The 19,962-nt window shown below is 38.0% G+C and overlaps 2 protein-coding genes across 3 annotated transcripts; one reads left to right on the forward strand and one right to left on the reverse strand.

Annotated features, from left to right (window-relative positions):
• The first annotated feature begins 1,018 nt into the window (after nt 1–1,018).
• Nucleotides 1,019–3,183, forward strand: LOC108981561. Its single transcript, XM_018952778.2, has 2 exons — nt 1,019–1,315; nt 1,528–3,183. Exons 1-2 carry the CDS (start codon nt 1,191–1,193, stop codon nt 2,882–2,884), a joined length of 1,482 nt encoding a protein of 493 aa, XP_018808323.2. The 5' UTR covers nt 1,019–1,190; the 3' UTR covers nt 2,885–3,183.
• Nucleotides 3,184–4,679: 1,496 nt separating this feature from the next.
• LOC108980563 (probable E3 ubiquitin-protein ligase LOG2) lies at nt 4,680–12,122 on the reverse strand. 2 transcript variants are annotated; one of them, XM_035689909.1, is made up of 4 exons: nt 11,145–12,122; nt 10,830–10,883; nt 5,600–6,095; nt 4,680–5,004 (listed from the first exon to the last, which is right to left on the reverse strand). In XM_035689909.1, exons 1-4 carry the CDS (start codon nt 11,636–11,638, stop codon nt 4,888–4,890), a joined length of 1,161 nt encoding a protein of 386 aa, XP_035545802.1. In that variant the 5' UTR covers nt 11,639–12,122; the 3' UTR covers nt 4,680–4,887. The 2 variants fall into 2 exon arrangements, with proteins under 2 accessions (XP_035545802.1, XP_035545803.1); XM_035689910.1 differs by lacking the exon at nt 10,830–10,883.
• Nucleotides 12,123–19,962: the final 7,840 nt, after the last annotated feature.

The following is a 19,962-nucleotide window of genomic DNA, read 5'->3' on the forward strand; positions in this document are numbered from 1 at the left end:
ACAAAAAATAAGAAAAATGTCTACTAAGACCCTTTTCTTTTCTTTTCATTTTAACTTAGTGATTAAATAAATATTTTTTTAATGATGTTTTGAATTTTTTTAAAATGTTTAAGAATATAAAAAAATGTATGAAAAAAATACATTTAGTCTTATCAGGGGACATTTTGTCTGGCTACACCCTCTGTGGGTGTAGCATGAATAAAAAAATAATTTAATTTTTTCAACTCTTAAAATAAAAATAATATTTTAAGAATATTTTAATTTTATAATATCTTTATTCAAAATTTTCTCTTTTCTTTTATAAAATTCTATAAAATGTCTTGATTCAAATAACTTAATTATTATTCACAAATTATTTTACTTCTATTTTTCACATATCAATTCATCGCTATTTGACATAATATATTATGAAAAATTCAGTCAAGATCATTTGAATCAATTGCCAATAACTTGGTTTCTCATTAAAAAAATCAAGGATCAAATCTCTCCTCCCATGTATAAAAAAAATATATATATATATTATAACAAATTCTATTCATCATCTTTATATAAATAATGAGTAGAAAATTTCAATTTATTTAAGAAAAATAAAATTAAAAAAAAACATTTTAAAAAAATATAATATATAATGTGCACGAATAATGATCAGCAAGTTGACATATTATACCACGAGCAATGATAGAATGACAGCCTATCTACCATTCATTTACAACTTATTAATAAAAATATATTTTTTTATAATTTAAATGCATCAAATCAAAATCAAAATCAAAATCAAAATAATATATTATTTTATTCTAAGATTATAGACAAGTAGTAGAGTTCTAAGTGTTTTATTATTACGGTTATGTGATACTGACTTACTGAGGTCCCAGTTGGCTCCAGTGCTCCACGCCGTTTCTGTCGGAATGCCGAGAAATAATTGAGACTCCTACGTCAAAAATATGACACGTGTACAGTCCAGCTCAAACGTACTTTCCAGCCTACTCTCCACCGACAGCAACTTCGGTAATATAGTCCCGAGGGTCACTCTCACCTTCAACTGAAACCCTGAATGGAACCCTAATCCCCAATTGTTCTATCCAACAGTTCTTTAATTTTAAGGTTTCTGAAAGTACTCCACAGCCGAATCCCCATTGCACAGAATATAACTTGATTAAATGTAGATGTAATGTAGAATTCTCTTGCTAATGCTCCGTTTCGAGATGGGTCAGACCTGGTTCGAGCCAATGCTGCCGAGGGTTCCGAGGAGGCTCTGGTTAGGGTTCCAAAAATCAATGGGTGTCCTCGTGGGTGGGAATCACACCTCCTCCAGGTTTTGCACTCGTTAATTGCCTCTCTCTATTGATCTCTCGATCTCATTTCGGCTTATTACCTCTCAAAGTTGCATTCTATTACTCTTGAGTTTTGTCACATCTTCAAGACTTGCTCTTCGATTTACTCAAGGATCGGGACAATCTAAAACTCCTCGCATCTCATGGATTTGAAGGCCGTGAGATTTCAGATCCTTCATGGGTCTATAGCGAGGCGCGTGCTTTATCGATCTCTCGCAATCGCCTCGGCTATTTCGATCATTCCCATGCTGTACGTTTTATCTGGTTCCGATTTGGGAACGTTTGCTTCCGTGGCCTCCAGTGTCTGTGCCACGAGTCCGGGCTTCGCAATTGCGAGTATGGGTCCGGGCACATATTGGTTTCGTACCCAGCTCCTGAATCCCATTTGGGGCTCATTTCAATCGGTGCACTGCAAGGAAAATGTGAATTTGACCGTTAATGTGGTTAGAGAGCTTGTGGATAAGAACTTATTGAAATATAATGCTAAAGCTCTCTTTGTTGGAGATGGACCGGCCTTTGCCGTGTTGGCATTGCGAGATCTGGGGTTCTCCAATGCCTGTGGTGTTTATGGGCACCGCTTTTTCTCGCTTAATCGGAAACAGTTTGTTCATGAGCTTGACTACATGGACAATTCATTTGATTTCGTGTTGTCCAGGGACGTAGACTTGGTTTCTGTCCCTGCATTGCTTGTGCTCGAAATTGAGCGGGTTCTTAGCCCAGGTGGGATTGGTGCCATGCTTGTGGGTGCTAGTGGTTCGGCCCCAAATGGCTTGATTAGGTCTGCCACCCCAATTTCATCCTTGCTGAAAAGTTCCACTGTCGTGCATGTTGGTTATGTGCACAACTTTACTCTGGTTGTCTTTAAGAAAAGAATCGAAAATGCCAGTTATTTCAAGCAGTATTGCCTTCCTTCTGATTGCCTGTCTTTGACAAATAATAAGCCTTTCATGGACCAAATTGAGCCCCTTGTGGAGAAAAAATCAATGGGATTTGAGAACTGGTATTCTTATTTGCCCAAGCTTATGAATATTGGTTATAGGAAGCGATTAGTCTATATTGATATTGGGGCAAGGGTGCATCTACACTCTAATGTTATAAATTGGTTCCTGCCCTCCTATCCCATTGATAGCAAAGCATTCAATGTTTATTTTGTTAACCATAACACTTCAGTGCTGTTATCCTATGTCAAAAAACCTGGTATCACCTTTGTATATCATCCTGGCTTGGCTGGAAACAGGGCTTCAGCTGATCTTAGTACTGATGAAGATGTTGATCCGCCTTCGCAAAATGAAGGGTTTGATTTTCTTTCCTGGTTTCAAGAAACAGTGCAATATGCAGATTTTGTGGTTCTAAAGATGAACTCAGGTAAGGTGGAAAGGAAATTCTTGTTGGAGTTATTTGAAAGTGGAGCAATATGCTTCGTAGATGAGATGTTCCTTCATTGTGAAGACGGAGGAGATGGTGAAGGTGCATTGAAGGGAGACTGCATGGACCTCTTCAAGGGCCTTAGAAGCCATGGTGTCTTTGTCCATCAGTGGTGGGGAGACTAAGCATGGTGAAATCTTGGTTTCATTTATTTTGTTTGAACCGTCTTCATTCTAGTTCTGCTGTTATTGTATGTTGTTCGTGTTTGTTGTTTAGGATGTACGAACATCCAATTGCCTTGTGGTTGGGCATTTAAGCTAAATAAGCAACCACACATGCTAGTGTTCGAGTCTGTCATTAGGATGTATGAACATCCGAATTGCCTTGTGGTTGGCAACCATATGCATTTCTAGTCAATCAGGAAATTTGTTGTGCGTCCTTGTGTCTTCATCTTCATTATTTCGATTTGAACTCATTTGGATAATTCTTGTAGCTGCTTTGACAGGCGCAAATGCTGTGTCCCGCTAGTAATAAAATCTTTGAAGCTAGGCTACAATTGCGAAATATGCAACTTCAAATTTTTTATTTGTTTGAATATGTAAATAAATCGTGAATACGGTCCAAGCCCAACTTTATGTTGAGACTTGGTAAGGTATGGATTTTCCCTGGAAGAGCCTGATAGGATTTGCAGCCTTCGGTTGGTTTGTACCGCAAAGGTCATGAATCATGATCGTGCAGGATTCAATCTCATTAATCTCACAAATGAGATTGTCGCTGATTCTGTCCCGCGCCACGACAATAAGTTTAAGGGACAGTATTTTCAACGGCCCCTCGAGTCTTTTGCGACACGACAAGTAATGATTTCACATACGAGAAATCACTAGCGGACGTACAAGAGGTGTTGATAATGGAGCTTTGCTGCCTGGCTTTGGGCCTTCCTGATCCAACTTCATTACTCTTTTGAGACTACCGACTGCTTGTGCTGATTCAGTTTGAAATCTTTTTTCAGACTTTTTGCCCAAATGAGAGATCCATTCTCAGGGAAATATAGGAAAAAGTCATGACACCACATTTTCCCACTCTCTCATCTGTCTCATAGATAAGTAAGGCTGGCTAAAGCACCAAATCAAATAGTTAGTAATAGAGTGCCACAAGGATAAAGATCAAGAAGGTTTAACAAATTTTCGAGCAGCACAGGAAATGGGCCTTTTGTCCCTCGGTTTAGCTCAGCTTAGCCCTGCATCCTTCTCTCCAGTACAAATGAAAATCTTTCTTCCTGCCTCTTCATCTCCCATTTTAGCTTATCTTTCTTCTCATGGGGGATGGTAGGGGCTGATATTTTTGTAAATTGATGTTATTTTTATGAGGTGTTTTACAAAAATAACCCAATTTTTAAAAATAATTGTGTTAATATCGTTCCCATAAACAATTACATCATATCAAATACTACAGATTGGATGCGCTCCGGGATCACCTCTAGTTCCATGATTAGGCCCCGTTTGAATTTAAAGATAAGTTGAAATAGTTTGTAATAATAATAAAATTTGTGACTTAAAATTTGTGAATAGTAGTCACCTCTCAATCCAAACCAGCCCATGAAGTGTAAATGCATTTTTTGAGTTAAAGCCATGGATTGCTCTTCTACTTCTATGCTTAATCTCTTATCACATTCCCCAAGGATCTCAAAATGTACCCCAGAAATCAAATGTTTGTAGCTTTTATTGCCGTATCACACAGCAACTAGAGTTTGTAACGGCAGCCACTCATCCCATTTTGCATTGGGGATGGACACAATTTGTATAATTGTATCGAATAGGGGTTTTCTACGGATTGGGGTTTCATTTTTTAGAATAGCAAACCATAATATGCAATTTATTCCCTCTCTTTTTCTATAAAGACTTCAGACCTACCAATGACTCACGAAATGCTACCGTACCTGCCAGACAATGTGACTACTAAATAAACTTCACAAGACAAAAGTTCGATAGAACACGAGCAGCAAACATGTATTTTATATCCCTCCCAAGGAATTGCCACAAAGCACTAATCCAAGCCAGACGAAATGTAATGCCAGCATGTCACTACCAGAAACTAATCAAATATACATTCTTTCCAGGTTATTACACAGAAAATATGCAGAAGACAAAAAAAGAAGGTTATATACAGCATTGTAGTGGCGGAATACCTTTCATTCATCAAATCCATTGTTGACCTTTATTTCCAAAAGCCTCTCAACTGGTTGTCTGCATATCGGGCACCGGTTTGTCTGCAACCTCAAAACCTTTGCACATCCACTGCACATACACTGCCACATGGAAAGAGACCCAACCAACATTACATCAAGACCATGCTATTAAGTAACTCTATAGGTTCATGCTTTGCAAATGAACATACAGCGATAGAATGGATGCACCTAGTATTGTAGCCCATTCACTCATATTTACCTTGGTAACATTATGAGCCAAATTCATGCAATTGCATTGGTAACCAAGAAATCAGCAGTTCATGATATCTATATATATATATATATACATATATAGTAAAACAGTTTGAGATGGAATCAAGACATGCAATTGCGAAACATGGCAAACAACTTACAGCAAACAAGGATCGAAATCAATTCCAGCACAAAATTTTTGTTTCCTTGTTATTTTATTTATTCATTTATTTCTGGTGTGGGTGGTTTAGTAGGGAAGGTTTAGATAGTTGACTTTCTAGAACAGCCCCCAAACTTAAAATGACCAAAAACACAAGCAGCCAAATATAAGGTGCCATGATTAGCTGGAATTTGCAACCTGTGTACAAGGAAGTTGGAACTAATATGGGCAGCTTGATTCTAAACTTCTACTGCAGCGATAATCTAATCACAGATTCACATGAAATAACAAGAGGCTAATTACCATATGGCGGCAGGGTAGAACAGTTGTGTCCCGCAGCTCCGACAGGCAGATTACACATTCTTTTCCTGGGTCATTCCCATCCAAGTCACCCTCAACAGAATTCCCAATCCCATATATCTCCTGCAGCTCATACCTCATTCCATTGACCCAAAGGATCTGCTTCACCACCCTCACCTGGTATTCACCTTTTTCCTTTTCAAGCACTGCGTGAGTTATCTGGGAGTTGGTAGTTGGAGGTATTGCGTTTCCATCTGTACCATTCTTGTTAACTGAGGTTGCCTCTGCTTTAACCGCCAAAGCATAGATGTTCATGTCACCCACTTTCAGAATGTCTGTCTCCTCAAATATTGAGAAGTTAATTCCAGTTCCAGAGGGCAGCCTGAACTTCTGACCCAGACCTTGTTGGAAATGTACTGTCACAGGTGCAATTGGGTTTTCCTTCATCGGTGTCTGGTTGCAGTCCTCACTTTCTTTTGCAAAGAAGATAATGCTAATGCTGTAGAGCAAAGCCAATGAAAATTTAATCAAGACAACAATTTCTTAAGAAAAGAAAAAAATAATAATATTAATAAAGATCTGGAAGGTGGAAACCCCTATAACAAACAAAGACAACATTTGAAGATCCCAATAAATTTGAAAAACCAAAAATTAAGAGTCTGGTTATAAATAAAAAAAAATGCCCACAACAAAGAAGATAATATATATATATATATACACACACACACACAACAAAAGTGATGCCTCCTAGCAGATGAAACGGTAGATTGGACATAGAAAAACAGAACTGCAAGCAAAATATCCCGCTTGGTAATATCGCAAAATATTCTGCTTGGTAATATCAGATGGATAAAATAGACTAACAATATTTTGCTTTCAGTTTTGATAAGCAGCAACATAAACCACAAAATAATGAAAGATGAATAGAACCATTGATGCACCACAACAATATTTTGCTTTCTACAGTCCAAAATACAGCCTAAGATCTTCATATGATCATTTTGTATTTGCTTTAGACATGTTTAGCATCCAACTGAGCAACATCAATTGCTTTTCAATAATTAAAACGAGTACCACAAATCTTCACTACTTAAAATGAATAACTACAGAAGCAAACTCCTCAGTCCTCATTGTCATCATTCAAGCCTTCCTGACTTCTCTGTTGTTGACAATTTCAATTGGAAATACGATTTGATCAATGATTAGATTGATTCCAAAACGATTGTATCAATGATTGTAGTGATTCCAAAAGTTTCTCATTACTCTCCCTGTGTTCAAACCCACTGCAGCCTTATCAGGACTTTTCATCAATTCAATGGCCCATATGTGTTACCTGAACTTTCCATCAAAGATTACTAAACCATCTCAATCAGCTCTCTACCTGTTTAAACTTTATTGTAGCTTCTCTAAACCTTCTTCACCCAATGCAGTCTCATTACTCCAGGTGTCTCTGGACAAAGTTGTAAGAAAACCGACCTAATCTTTAACTCCAACTCCTCCCTCATTATAAAAGCAGATGAGCTACTTTCAACCATAGACGAATAGGGTTGGAAACACATTAAATGAGAGAGTAAACTTGAGACATGCAGTAACTATAGTTCTCAAAATGTTATCCTTATTTTCTACCCACTATAGCCAACATCTTGTGATGCACAAATAAAATGGAACTAACTCCCCAATGCAAACTTGAGACATGCAGTAACTATAGTTCTTAAAATGTTATCCTTATTTTCTACCACTATAGCCAACATCTTGTGATGCACAAATAAAATGGAACTAACTCCCCAATGCTTTCACATGTTTCTGTTTAATGCCCGTTTATTTTTGGCAGATTCGAGATGTGTTTCAAAGCGTCTTAGATTCAAGACCAGATTTCCCTCTCGGTAAATTTATTTGATAATTTTTAAACAGAAATTACTAACTTGTACTAACAATTGATTGAATGTCCATTGAGTCAATAGAAAATTGTAAAAGACGCAAAGAAAAATCAATAATAAGAATACGAATAACAAGAGCAGAAACCCCACCAAGAGCTAGAACAGGCTGAAACTGGAGGAATCCCTGCCAAACGGGGGCACCCCCCTACCAGGCCCCCAAATACACACAATGCAAAGTGGATCCCCCACCCTGTGCAGCAAAACCATGGGGGTGGGGAATACAGGGGTGACCTATAAGAGGTGGTCGATCCACCTTGCGCAGAGGTTCTTTCCCCCCTTTGGATGGGATGGCACAAGGTGGATGACCCACCCTGAATGGGGTGGTCCGCAACCTATGCAAATCTCTCCAAATCTAGCCTTTGCCAAGGGCCAAGGGGCTACCAGTGAATGGGGATTCTGAACCATTTTTTTCTCTCTTAATTATTTTTCACTTCTATTTTTAATGAAATTACTCTTAACTATTAGAACAAGTCTATTTGGGATGGTCTATTGAGAAAATTAAGCACAGCTTAGTTGGAAGAGGATTTATTTGTCTAAAGGTAACAAGATTTACCTTGATAAGAATACTCTATCCAATTTGCTCACATATTTCCTATCCTTGTTTCCCCCCTCTCCACTAGCATGGTCAAACGAATATAGAAGCTACAACAAGACCTTTTATGGAATGGAATAGGTGAAGACTTAAATTCCATCCCGTAAGTTGGGATAGTGTGTGCTCTCCAATGTCTGGGGGAGAGGAGTTCGAAACTTGTTTTGTTCAACTGAGCCATACTAGGGAAATGGTTGTGGCATAATCAACATGAGAAGGTGGCCTGGTAGAAAGTTGTAGTGTGATGTGTTGATATATCCCTGCATGTGTATAAGATCAAAGACCCTCACTTTGCCTAGACAACAGTAGAAGTAGTCCTAGAATCCAAATTTGGTTGTGCTTGGGGTGAGTGTTGTTCTAATGAGGTACATGGACCATAAGTGGTGAGGTTGGGGAAAAACATTAGAAGAGGATTTGTGGTCTTTTCTAGTCATGTTAGACTTGAGGTAGGTGATAACTCTAGGATTAATTTTGGCATGATTTATGGTTGAGATAGGGCCCTCAAGGAAACTTTTGCAGAAGTGTATAGTATTGCACATGTACAGGAAGCTTTAGTGGTTGATCTATAGGAATTCTCCAGAGGCTCCCCTCAATGTAACATTAATTTTTTCAGAGCGTAGGAAGTTGATGCAGTCACAAAAAATTTTTAATCTCTAGTACTCTACTAGATCATGTCTTGGAGGTGTAGATAAGACCCTTTGAATCCTGCCAAGAAGAGGAAGTTTGCCGTTTGTTCATTCTAGTAGGTATTTACTTCCTTTGGATCCTTCCAAAAAGAGGCCGTTCACTGTTCGTTCTTTCTATCAGGACTTTACTTCTCAGAATAGTAACAATTTTCCTTGAAGGGGTATTTGAACGACTAAGGCACCTGTAAGAGTAGCTTTGTTTTTGCCTAGAAAACCTTCTTAGGGAAGATCCTCACTACGGAAAACCTAAGAAAATGCCCTATCATTATGGCTGACTGGTCTTGTAAGTGCATAAAGAATGTGAAATCTGTAAACCACCTTTTACTCCATTTCGAGATTGCCAGAGCTTTGTGGAATGACTTCTTTGGTAGAGTAGGGTTGGTTTGGGTTATGCTTAGAAGGGTTATAGACCTTCTAGCAAACTGAGCAAATTGGAGATTGTGGAAGATGGCGCCAAATCTGTCCGTTGTGGTGTATTTGGAGTGAAAGGAATGACATAAATTTTGAAGACCACGAGCAGACAACGGATGATCTTAAGATTTTCTTCTTCATCACTCTATTCCTTTTGAGTAGCTATAGACTTTAATGGCTAAGTTTTCATAATTTGCTTGTAACTTTTTCTATTTATAATTAGGTGTTTTGCTTGAATGAGTATGTCCCATCTACTTGGGCTATGTCTTTTCTTTTTCAATAAAATCTTCCATTACTTATATTTAAAAAATTAAACTGGTCAAGAATCTCAATCCAAAATTAATAGAGGATGATATGAAAGAAAACTCTGGTATTGGAAAACACGGGTTTTCTTCTAATTTCGCTATGTAGAAATAAACGCAGCCTGTTATAAAATAATAATATTAACAGTAAGTAGTAATTATAACAACCATAATCATAAACATTACATTAGGATATAACTGATGTATGTAGATTGACAGATTCATCCGCATAAAATTAGTTTCTATATGCAACTATGTTTGATAGAGTCATAAATGGTTAGAGGACCCTGTGAGACACTTACAAGATTCCAATTTCCAGTGGTTCTATTGTCCAATTGGTCCAAGTGAAAATTTGCAATTGGCATATTTAAATGTTTTTGAAGGAAATGGAAAAATTTTGCATTCTAGATCCAAGGATACTCATAGAAACTAAGGGTCATTCCAGGCAATGTACTAAAATAAGAACACAAAATTGCAACTAACGTAGTGCCAACTGCCAATCCACACATCTGTAATCGTTTTATCATTTCTAAAAGAATATGCAGCCCATCCACTCTTCCACCAATAATAGTCACAGAATATCTTTCCACTCCTCACTAAACCCCTTCAGCAAACCAGATTCCTCATTCAGCTATCTTCCAATAAACATACGACAAGTTTAAAGCTAAAGAAAACTGGATAAAAGGTCTTAGCATACCTCTGATATAGAAGTTGATTAACCTTACACTAGATTGTATAAAGTATACAGGAAAAGAAAAGCTATATGGAGGATTGGTCCATGCTAAGTCAAACCTAGGGAACATGGCACAAAGAGCTTCCCTCTTCAGTGTGCCTAATTCCATTGCAATTGTATCCAAAGAATACAAATCCTGCAGAGAAATTATACTCTAGGTACCATTTGATTCTAAAAACAGACAAACCCCCTGAATCTCTTAATGGAACCTCAGCAACAGTGCTTCAGAAAAAAGAAAATCTCAGACTCACCTAGTTCTGGTAAATCACAAAGTTCTCCAAACTACTCACAAATCCATAAATCTCTGCATGGAGAGACATAGCAAGGGCCCATACCATCTCTGTTTCATCAAGAGAACACTTTATTTAATTCATCGAAGCATCAAATTAGTATTTTTTTTTTCCACAAATAGAATCAAATCAATTAATTTAGATCTTCAAAATATTAAATAAACAGAAAACTATATATTTATGCATAAAATTGAGACTATAGGTTATAAAATAGAAATCCAATCCCCAACCGCAGAGTATAATCTCCCCACACAGATTGACCAGGTAATAGATTAAAACTATTACCAGATAATCTTCCCACTTGCCAAGGGCGCGTGCACCTCGGAATTAGTCAAGATGCTATTCTCGGACACCCGATGCCAATAAAAGAAAAATTAAAATTAAGCAGCGAATCCTAATGCAATGCATTAAACAAACAAATAATAAAGCTTGAAAAATATTTCAAAGTATTATAGAGACGAATCACAATCTATATTGCAAGTTGCAACAACCTCAAGCTTTCTATAAATTTCAGACACCTTTAAAAATAAAAAATAAATTTCAGACACCACATAAGAGCAAGGTGGAATATTTCAATATCACCAAGAAAAAGCTATATACCTGCCGGCAACAGTGGCATCGAATGTGAAGGATACGAGGAAATGCTCAGGGTTTTCCTCGTCCGGCTCGATCCTCAAAGTCTCTTTCTTGAGATTAACATCGTTCCTTATAGTAACTGCCTTCTGGTGCTCGATAGGGGGCGCCGGAGGAGGTATGACAGGTCCACAAGGGTACCTCCCGCCGACCCAATTGGCGTGTGCCTGAGCCGGGTCTACTTGAAGATGGGGATTAGAATGAGGCCCATGGTCGTAGGAGGCAGGTAGAGGCATCGGCATAGCCGGTGGAGGTACATAATAGCCAGGGTACTGGTTGTAAGGATGGGGAGTATTGTTGGGGTTAGGGTATTGTGAGTGATAGGGCGTGGCGGCGGCGATTACGTACCGGTTGACGGGGATTTCCGGCTGCGGTGGTACCACAGGAGGAGGGGGCTGGTGGCTCCGACGGCTCTCTTGCCTTCGACGGCCGTTCACACCGCTACTCCAGATGTTTCCCATGGAATTTTCGTTCCCAAATCCCGAGGATCCAAACAGAACACGCCGAGAGAAATCCTAGAAATTTTCCCACCCTGTCTTCATCTCATGGAAACGAAGAGGATCCACATGTCATAGCGAGATGCACGTATGCATGCAATGGTTGAGAATTGTGCTTTCGTTTCTGCTTTGTCCGTGACTGTCGCGGGAAAAACTTTGGGGTTTGTGCAAACGGAAGAAATGAAAGGGAGGAAGGAATCAAACACCACCTGAAGGTTTAAAGAGAAAAACAAAATGCAAAGGTGGAAAAAGCTAAAGAAAGAGGCAGGAGAGGAATATAGACGTAAAGGAGAGGCGAGGGGGAGGAACGAAGGACCGAGGAACAGAAACTTTTATATGATGGTTGGTGTGATGGGAATTGCGCAAAGCTCCACCCAAAACAGTTTCATGAGTGACGCAGACTCGGTGCATGCGTTCGGACGCAGTCGAGTAGATGTTTGTTTTTTGGAAAATGATAGTGATCCCGCTGGGGATCCCGTAGGAGCATCACGCTATGCCACCTTTTTTTCTTTTCTTTTTTTTTTTTTTATCTTTTTTTATGATATAGTGATTAAGAAAATGTTGTTTAATATTATTGTGAATTTTTTCTTAAAAAAATATATTTAAGGTGTTAAAAAAATGATGTGAAAAAAAATATATTTTTTACATCATTTTTTTAACACTTTTAAATATTTTTAAAAAAAGAAAAAAATTCACAATATTATTAAGCAATATTTTCGTAATTATTACATAAAAAAAACTAAAAAATAAAATAAAATTGGAGCGGGATGCTCCAACGGGATCCCTCAGTAGGATCCCTAGCATACCCTTGTTTTTTTCTCGATTAATTTCCAAGGATGCAAACCACAAATTCGAGTGATTTTCACTCACTTTCTCAAAATTCAAAAAATCTCGCTCAAAATTTTTTTTTATCATCTCTCATGCCAACATATTTTTATTTCTTTAATTAAAATAATATTTAAAAAAAAAACTAAATGAGGTTAGCGAAATTTGAATGTTCAATTCTATAAATTTGAATTCAACATATGAGTTAGTAAAAATACAAGAAAATACCTCTTAAATGCAAAAAAATCCAGCAAACCTATAGGAGAAAAGTCTAGTGAAGCAACATGAGTTATGTCCTGAGGGCCTTTCTCAGGATGCAGCAGTAATTCCATGGGAGCCACTAGACAAGTATCCTCAGCCCAAATGGATGAAAAACGTAAGAAATGACTATATTACCATTGCAATGAGAAGTGGAACCTAGCCAATACCTGCAAGGATCCAAGGATTTATTTTCTACAAGCTAATGAATAAGAGTTAGTGGAGGAAGACGGCGGCCAACTAGGTGATTATATGGAAAAGGTTGAAGAAAACAAATTGGAGATTAGGTTGAGGAACTCGAGATATCCTTTTACTGCAGTTTTTGGCACACCAAAATTATTACAATGAGACTAGTGGGCAATGTTAAGGGGGAACAACTGTTGATTTTGGTGGATTCAAGCAGCTCAAATAACTTCATAGATTCATTTTTTGTTCCAAAACTGAAGCTGCCAGTAGATCCTTCTGTTACCTTGAAAGTTAAGGTCACTAATAGGCAATGTTTGAGGAGTGGTGGAGTGTGCAATGATGTAAAGTTAATGGTGAAAGGTACCTCGTTTCAACCCTCTCTTTATTTACTTGATCTAGCTGGTTGTGATGTTGGGCTTGGAGTTCAATGGTTAGAGACATTGGGCCCCATGACTTGGGATTTTTCTAAGTTGATGAGTTTTATGCATGATGGGAAGTTGATTGAATTACAAGGGTTAAGGTTAAAAGCATCGGTGGTGGAGGATAGCCACAAGATGTTCAAGGCTACTGTGTCTAAGAGGAATGAAATTTTGTTATAGATTATGTCTGTTGAAGAGGATGGGCAAGGGTGAGAAATTCTAGAGGGTGATGTAACATAGTTGCTGGAAGAGTTTCATGGAGTTGTTAATGAGCCACAAGGGTTGCCCCCACCCCGTAATCACAACCATCAAATAACCCTTAAGGAAGGCACCAAACCCATCACTAATAGACCCCTGTAGATACTCCTATTACCAAAAAACAGATATTGAAAAAATAGTGGCTATGTTACTGAAATCAGGAGTGATAAGGCCCACTTCCAGCCTTTTCTCTTCTTTGATTTTGTTGGTTTGTAAGGCTGGTGGAAGTTGGAGGCTTTGTGTTGATTACAGGGCATTAAATAAAGAAAATGTGAAGGCGAAATTTCCTATTCCAGTGATCAATGAATTGCTGGATGAATTATTTGGCTCAATGATTTTTTCCAAACTTGATTTAAGGTTGGATTATCACCAAGTCAAGGTAGTATCTAAGGACATACCCAAGATGACCTTTCTGACTCATGAAGGGCATTATGAGTTTTTGGTTATACCTTTTGGCCTAACCAATGCCCCGACCATCTTCCAAGGGTTGATGAAAGACATTTTTAAACCATATCTACGAAAGTTTGTACTCGTATTTTTTTATGACATTTTAGTATACAGCAGGTCATGGGATGAGCACGTGGGACACCTAAGGCAGGTTTTATCTATGCTGCAGCAACACTGTTTGTATGCTAAGAGGTCCAAATGTCGATTCACATTAAGGGAAATTGATTGTTTGTGTCACGTAATCAGTGCTTAAGGTATAAGGGCAGATATTTCTAAAATTGCTACTATGTTGAAATGGCTGGAGCCTAAGAATGTGAAATCTCTTAGGGGATTCCTAGGGCTCACGAGGTATTATCGGAAGTTCATAAGAAGCTATGGTCTTATTGATGCCCCTTTCACTTTATTGCTTAGAAAGAATTCCTTTTCATAGAATTTAGAGGCCAAAAAGGCGTTTGAGGATCTAAAAAAGGCAGTATCTCAACCACCAATGTTAAGGCTGCCAGATAGCCATTCACTATTAAGTGTGATGCATGTGGTAGAGGGTTTGGTGCCGTGTTGATGCAATCTGGACAGCGTATTGCATATTTGAGTTGAGTGCTTAAGGAGAAGGCCTTATTGTTATCTACCTACGAAAAAGAGTTGCTAGCTCTTGTGACGGCTGTGCAAAAGTGGAGACCCTTTCTCCTTGGGCAGTCTTTCGAAGTTAAAACTTACCAACAAGCTTTGAAATTCTTGCTTGAGCAATGGGTGGAGACAGAAAAACAGTAGAAATGGGTGGCGAAATTAATGGGTTATTTATTTTTATTTTTTAGAAAGAGTTATGGTCATCTGTCCAAGAGCGACCCTTCCTCAATTTTATTAATAACTCTCACTTGTGACGAAGAAAAACCGTGGTTACAAATCAAGCATTTGGTAATTACAAAAAAGAAGCCCAACATGCAAAAAAGGCCAAACCAAAGTAAAAACAAAAGCAATAAAACACAAACAACAAAATAAAAAAACCGAACCTAACTAAAACGAAGCGAAGGCATCCCAGAGTAGTCCATGCCAATAAACCCTCGCAGCACTCTGGGAGTCTCCGTCAAATGCAAAAAAACCGAATCAACACCAGAAGCCTCTTGCTTCGCCAACCGATCTGCAACTTTATTTCCCTCACGAAAAAATGATGAACCGAATAATTCATGGTACTCATAATGTCAAGAATTTCCTCCCAAAAATCATCTAGGTACCATACCCCACATCTTTTACTTCTCCTCCAAGAAATGACAGTCATAGAATCAAGTTCAATTTCCACATAATTGATAGATAAAGATTTACAAACCTGGAGCCCGTGAAGGAGAGAGCTAAAATCTCTGCCTGGTTATTAGAACCTGTGCCAATGAAAGAAGAAAATGCATGTATTAAAGTACCATGATCATTTCGAATAATCCCACCCACACCTGAGGTGCCGGGTTACCCAAACTACTACCATCTGTGTTTAGTTTAACCCAACCAGCTGGTGGACGTTGCCAAGCAATAGCTTTGCATCGTCATATGGGAGGGAGCTTAGGCTAGACATTCAATCTCTCTAGTACCCGTAAATCAAAACAAGAAATGTGAGAACTATTATGCATATCACGTCAAATAAGGCTAATCCACCGACGAACAAAATGAATACTATCAGAGGCAGATTCAAAGCGTCCCTCCATGCGCGCCAAACAATACCTATGTCAGATTCTCCAAGTAAGGACAGTCGGAATAATCCCCACAAATATGCCAACTTGAGACAATGCTTTGGCACAGTGAAACCAAGTCTGCACCGTGTCTTTCTAATTGCGGCCAATCGAAATACCAAAGATAGCTCCAAAATAACGCCAAACCGCATTGGCAATATCACCTGCAAACAAAACATGATTATGATCTTCATAGTGACCCTTAGCACAACAATCACAACGAGAAATAATAGGAATGCCAATACGGCGAAGATGATGATTCACACTCAAGACCATATTCCAAACTTTCCACATATTGATGGACATTTTAAGAGGAAGGTTCTTATGCCACATCCAAGAATGCCCTTCAAGGGGAAGGAAAATAGGGTGGTCGATGCCCTTTCTAGAAGGGAAGAAGAGCTAGAGGAGTCCTCCATTTACACCGTAATTTCATTTCCCACCCCATTATGAATTGAAGAGTTAAAAAAAGAGTTACCAAGAGTTCATTGAATTAATTGAAATCTTGCAACAACTACAGTCCAACCAGAATGTTCCTAAGGGCTTCTCATTACAGCAGGGTTTAATTATAAAAAAAGGGGAGAATTGTTGTGGCTCCTGACTCGAAATTTAAAAAGAAGATTTTGCAATATGTGCACCATAATCCCCAGGCAGGTCGTTCAGGTTATTTGAAGACATATGATAGGGCTAAGCGGGACTTTTACTGGAGAGATATGAAAGGGGATATAAAAAAATTAGTGAAGAAGTGTGACATTTGTCAATCTATGAAGTATGAGATCTCACACCTCGCATGGCTCCTCCAACCCCTACAAATTCCACAATAACCCTGGTTTGACATTTCATTCGATTTCATTGAAGGACTACCTTTGTCAAAAGGGTTAAGTGTTATTTTTGTGGTTGTGGACCGTTTCATTAAGTATGCCCATTTCATGGCATTAGCTCACCCCTACATTGCCCAAGTGGTGGCTGAGAAGTTTATGGAACAGGTGTTCAAACTCCATGAATTTCTTAGGTTTGTGGTGTTAGATAGGGATTCTATTTTTTTGAGTTCATTTTGGAGGGCCTTATTCCAGTCTCACGAGTCCTCATTAGACTACAATACATCATACCACCCGTAGATGGATGGTTAAACAGAAGCTGTGAACAAGTGCATCAAAGGTTATCAAAGGTGTTATGTTGGGGTTAAGCCCAAACTTTGGTCACAGTGGCTGACTATAGCTAAGTGGTGGTATAACGTGACCTACCACATAGCTACTAAGATGACACCCTTCGAAGCTACTTACGGTTACCCACCCCCAACCCTCCTTTCCTACATTCCTGGTACCATCTCTAATGGAGCAGTTGGCCTACTATTACGTAGCAGAGATCAAGTAATCAATTTGTTAAAGCAGAACCTAATAGAAGCCCAACATCGTAGGAAACATTTCGCATACAATCAAAGGACATAAAGAGAGTTTGATGAGGGAGATTGGGTTTACCTGAAGCTCCAACTTTATCGACAAAAAGTCCTAGCTTTGAGGCATAACATGAAGTTGGCCTCCAGGTACTATGGGTCATTCCAGATTGAAGAGAAGATAGGTTCGGTAGCGTATCGCCTAAGGCTGCCTGAGTCCTCCCGGAACCATGTGACATTTCACGTTTCTTGTCTCAAGCGTAAGTTGGAAACCCAGATTCAAGTGTTTCCAACTTTACCTACCACAGATCAGCAAGGAGAGACACAACCCAAGCTGGAACAGATCCGAGAACACCATATGAAAAGGCAAGGAGATCGCGCCGTTACCGAATTATTTGTAAAATGGGTTGGGCAACCAAAAGAGGAGAGCAGCTAGGAACTTCTTTGAGGGCTCAAAACCCTTGTGAGCAAGGTGCTTTGAAGGGAGGAAAATTGTTAGGGACTTGTCAGTGCTGGAAGTAAACCTAAGGAAGAAGATGAAGTTTGAAGTGAAGGGAACTAAAATGAGACCGTGCAAAGGGAAGTGAAGAAGGGAAACTGGGAACGGTGTTGTTTGCCTTATTGAAGGGTAATGAAAGCTTGAATAAAACGGATCATTTTGCTGAAGAAGTGGTCTGTAGTTTAGTGTAGTGTAGGAACATATTGTTTTAATGAGTCTGTAGTTTAGTGAGTTTGTAATACACAACGTTGGGATTAAAGACATCAAACTCTGCGTTTTGGTCTACTTTAATTTCCTTTGGCAATTTGTGAGTCAATTTATCATTTCTCAAGAGAGTTTGTTACGAAAAGGAACAACCAGAAGGGGAGGAACATACTGAGAGGGGGAGGAATCTAGAAATTTTTGAAAAGCTTAGAATTGTATGGAGGTTGAATTTCTCTCGAAGAAATTCCTTATCAATACAGTGTGACTCTTATGAGCCTTTTCACAAACACTTGTCATCCTGTATTCACACTTTATTACAACATAGCTATTCATCAACCATTGTACCCCTGGCTATTTCATCAACAACACAAGAGAATTCTAACAGGTTGCCATCCCATGGCCTAGCCACTATGAGATGGCCACATAAGGACCCAACTATCCAAACCTACAAATTTTCTATCTAAACATATTCAAGTGAAACCTATAATTTTTGTAAAAATACATAAAACTTCATTTCCTGGCTTATTTATTGAAGATGTTTGACTCGAATATGTTTTTATAAATATATAAGCTTTATATTTATTAATTTTATAGAATTATTTTAAACTTTATAATGATAACACCTTGTGAGTTTCAAATGATTAGAATAAATTTTCTTCTTATCAATAGAATTTATTTTACTAGTATTTTTGTAAATATGAATCTATGTGTATATGAATTTTTAAAATATATAAAAACTATATTATTATCTTTTTATATAAGGAGTGAGGGGTTCGAACCTTATTCTCCTATTTGTAAAGGACCTTGGCAATATAAACGATATATTATGATATAAGATAGTTAATCAATTGGGTATTTGATGCATAATGTATGTGTGATATCTCGTTTTTTAGAATATTTTAATTGAATGATTATTTTAATTATTTTAAATATTAGTTGTCTTGTTTTAAATTTATCAGATTTCTCGTTAGATTTATTTTATGATTTTTAAATTGTAAAATTTATTTTGATGTGCTTTTTTTATATGAATTATTGTTTGCATTTAAATTGCTCTTTGCTTTAATTTATTTTATTGTTGGACTTTAATTATTTTATTTTATTTTATTAATATTGAGTTATAGTGTTTTTATTTGGCTCTTAGTTATTTTTATTGTGCATTTTTCTTTTGTTGGACTCCTCTTTTTCCGGAGTGGGCCTATTTGAGTATGTTTTATTTTTCTTTTGGGCCCAGCCCATTCGGTCAGCAACCCAACTCGTGAGCCTTCAACCCAGCCCACTAAATCCCCCCAAACAGTGTCGTTTGGTCCAGCCCTTAGGCCCTTCTTCATCTCTTCTTTTCTTCTCCTATGCGCCGTTGCTTCTCCACCTCCTTTCTGTTTCAGTTTTCATCCCCTTCTTAAATTCGTGTGGTTGCTGCTTCTCCTAGTTCATTTTATGTTGTTTCTTTCCTCTTTTTTTCATTGGGATGTCGTCAGCTGCATTCCTTCTTCCTCTCCATCTTATTTTCGGTTCTTACCCTCTATAAGTCAGCGAACACCACCACTCATTTCTCTATTTTCGACTGGTAATGGTTTTATTTCCATCTCTTTAACTTTTGGTTTCTCTTTTACTATAAAACCGTGCAAATCTCTTCCTCTTTAGCATTTATTTTTCATCTATTGTTCTCTCTATTTGCAGGTCTGTCCGTGAGTCTCCATTGTTGTATTTTCTCTTAATTTCGTGGTTCATACTTGTGATTCGTAAAACCGTGCAGATCTCTTCCCATTGCATTCCCTTTTGTTTGGTCTTTCATTGCTATGTTTTACCTTTTTTTGTTGTGCCCTGTTTTGCCCATAAAAGCCTTGAGCTTCACTCGTTTTCTTGGTGATTTTTTGTGCTTGCTGTGAGTTACATCTTCCAGCTATTATGTTCTAGATTTATTTCAGTTAATCAACCCTTTTATTCCGAAAATATCACTTCAAAATTCATTTGTTTTCGAAACCATTTTTTGTCCCAAACATTGTATTTTTTTTTTATTATTTTCGAAGATGCATAGATTAGTTGTCGGAATCCATTATTATTATTATTTTTTTATAATGAAGGATCGCATT

The sequence above is a fragment of the Juglans regia genome, chromosome 4 (assembly GCF_001411555.2).
Source record: "Juglans regia cultivar Chandler chromosome 4, Walnut 2.0, whole genome shotgun sequence".
Classification (NCBI taxonomy): Eukaryota; Viridiplantae; Streptophyta; class Magnoliopsida; order Fagales; family Juglandaceae; genus Juglans; species Juglans regia.

Coding starts and splice junctions, on each gene's coding strand:
- LOC108980563 (XM_035689909.1), bottom strand. CDS start 11,638: ATGGGAAACATCTGGAGTAGCGGTGTGAACGGCCGTCGAAGGCAAGAG. Junction 10,884..11,144: donor GATGCCACTGTTGCCGGCAG/GTATATAGCTTT, acceptor GTCCGAGAATAG/CATCTTGACTAATTCCGAGG. Junction 6,096..10,829: donor GCAAGTGGGAAGATTATCTG/GTAATAGTTTTA, acceptor TTTGCTCTACAG/CATTAGCATTATCTTCTTTG.
- LOC108981561 (XM_018952778.2), top strand. CDS start 1,191: ATGCTCCGTTTCGAGATGGGTCAGACCTGGTTCGAGCCAATGCTGCCG. Junction 1,316..1,527: donor GGGAATCACACCTCCTCCAG/GTTTTGCACTCG, acceptor GTCTATAGCGAG/GCGCGTGCTTTATCGATCTC.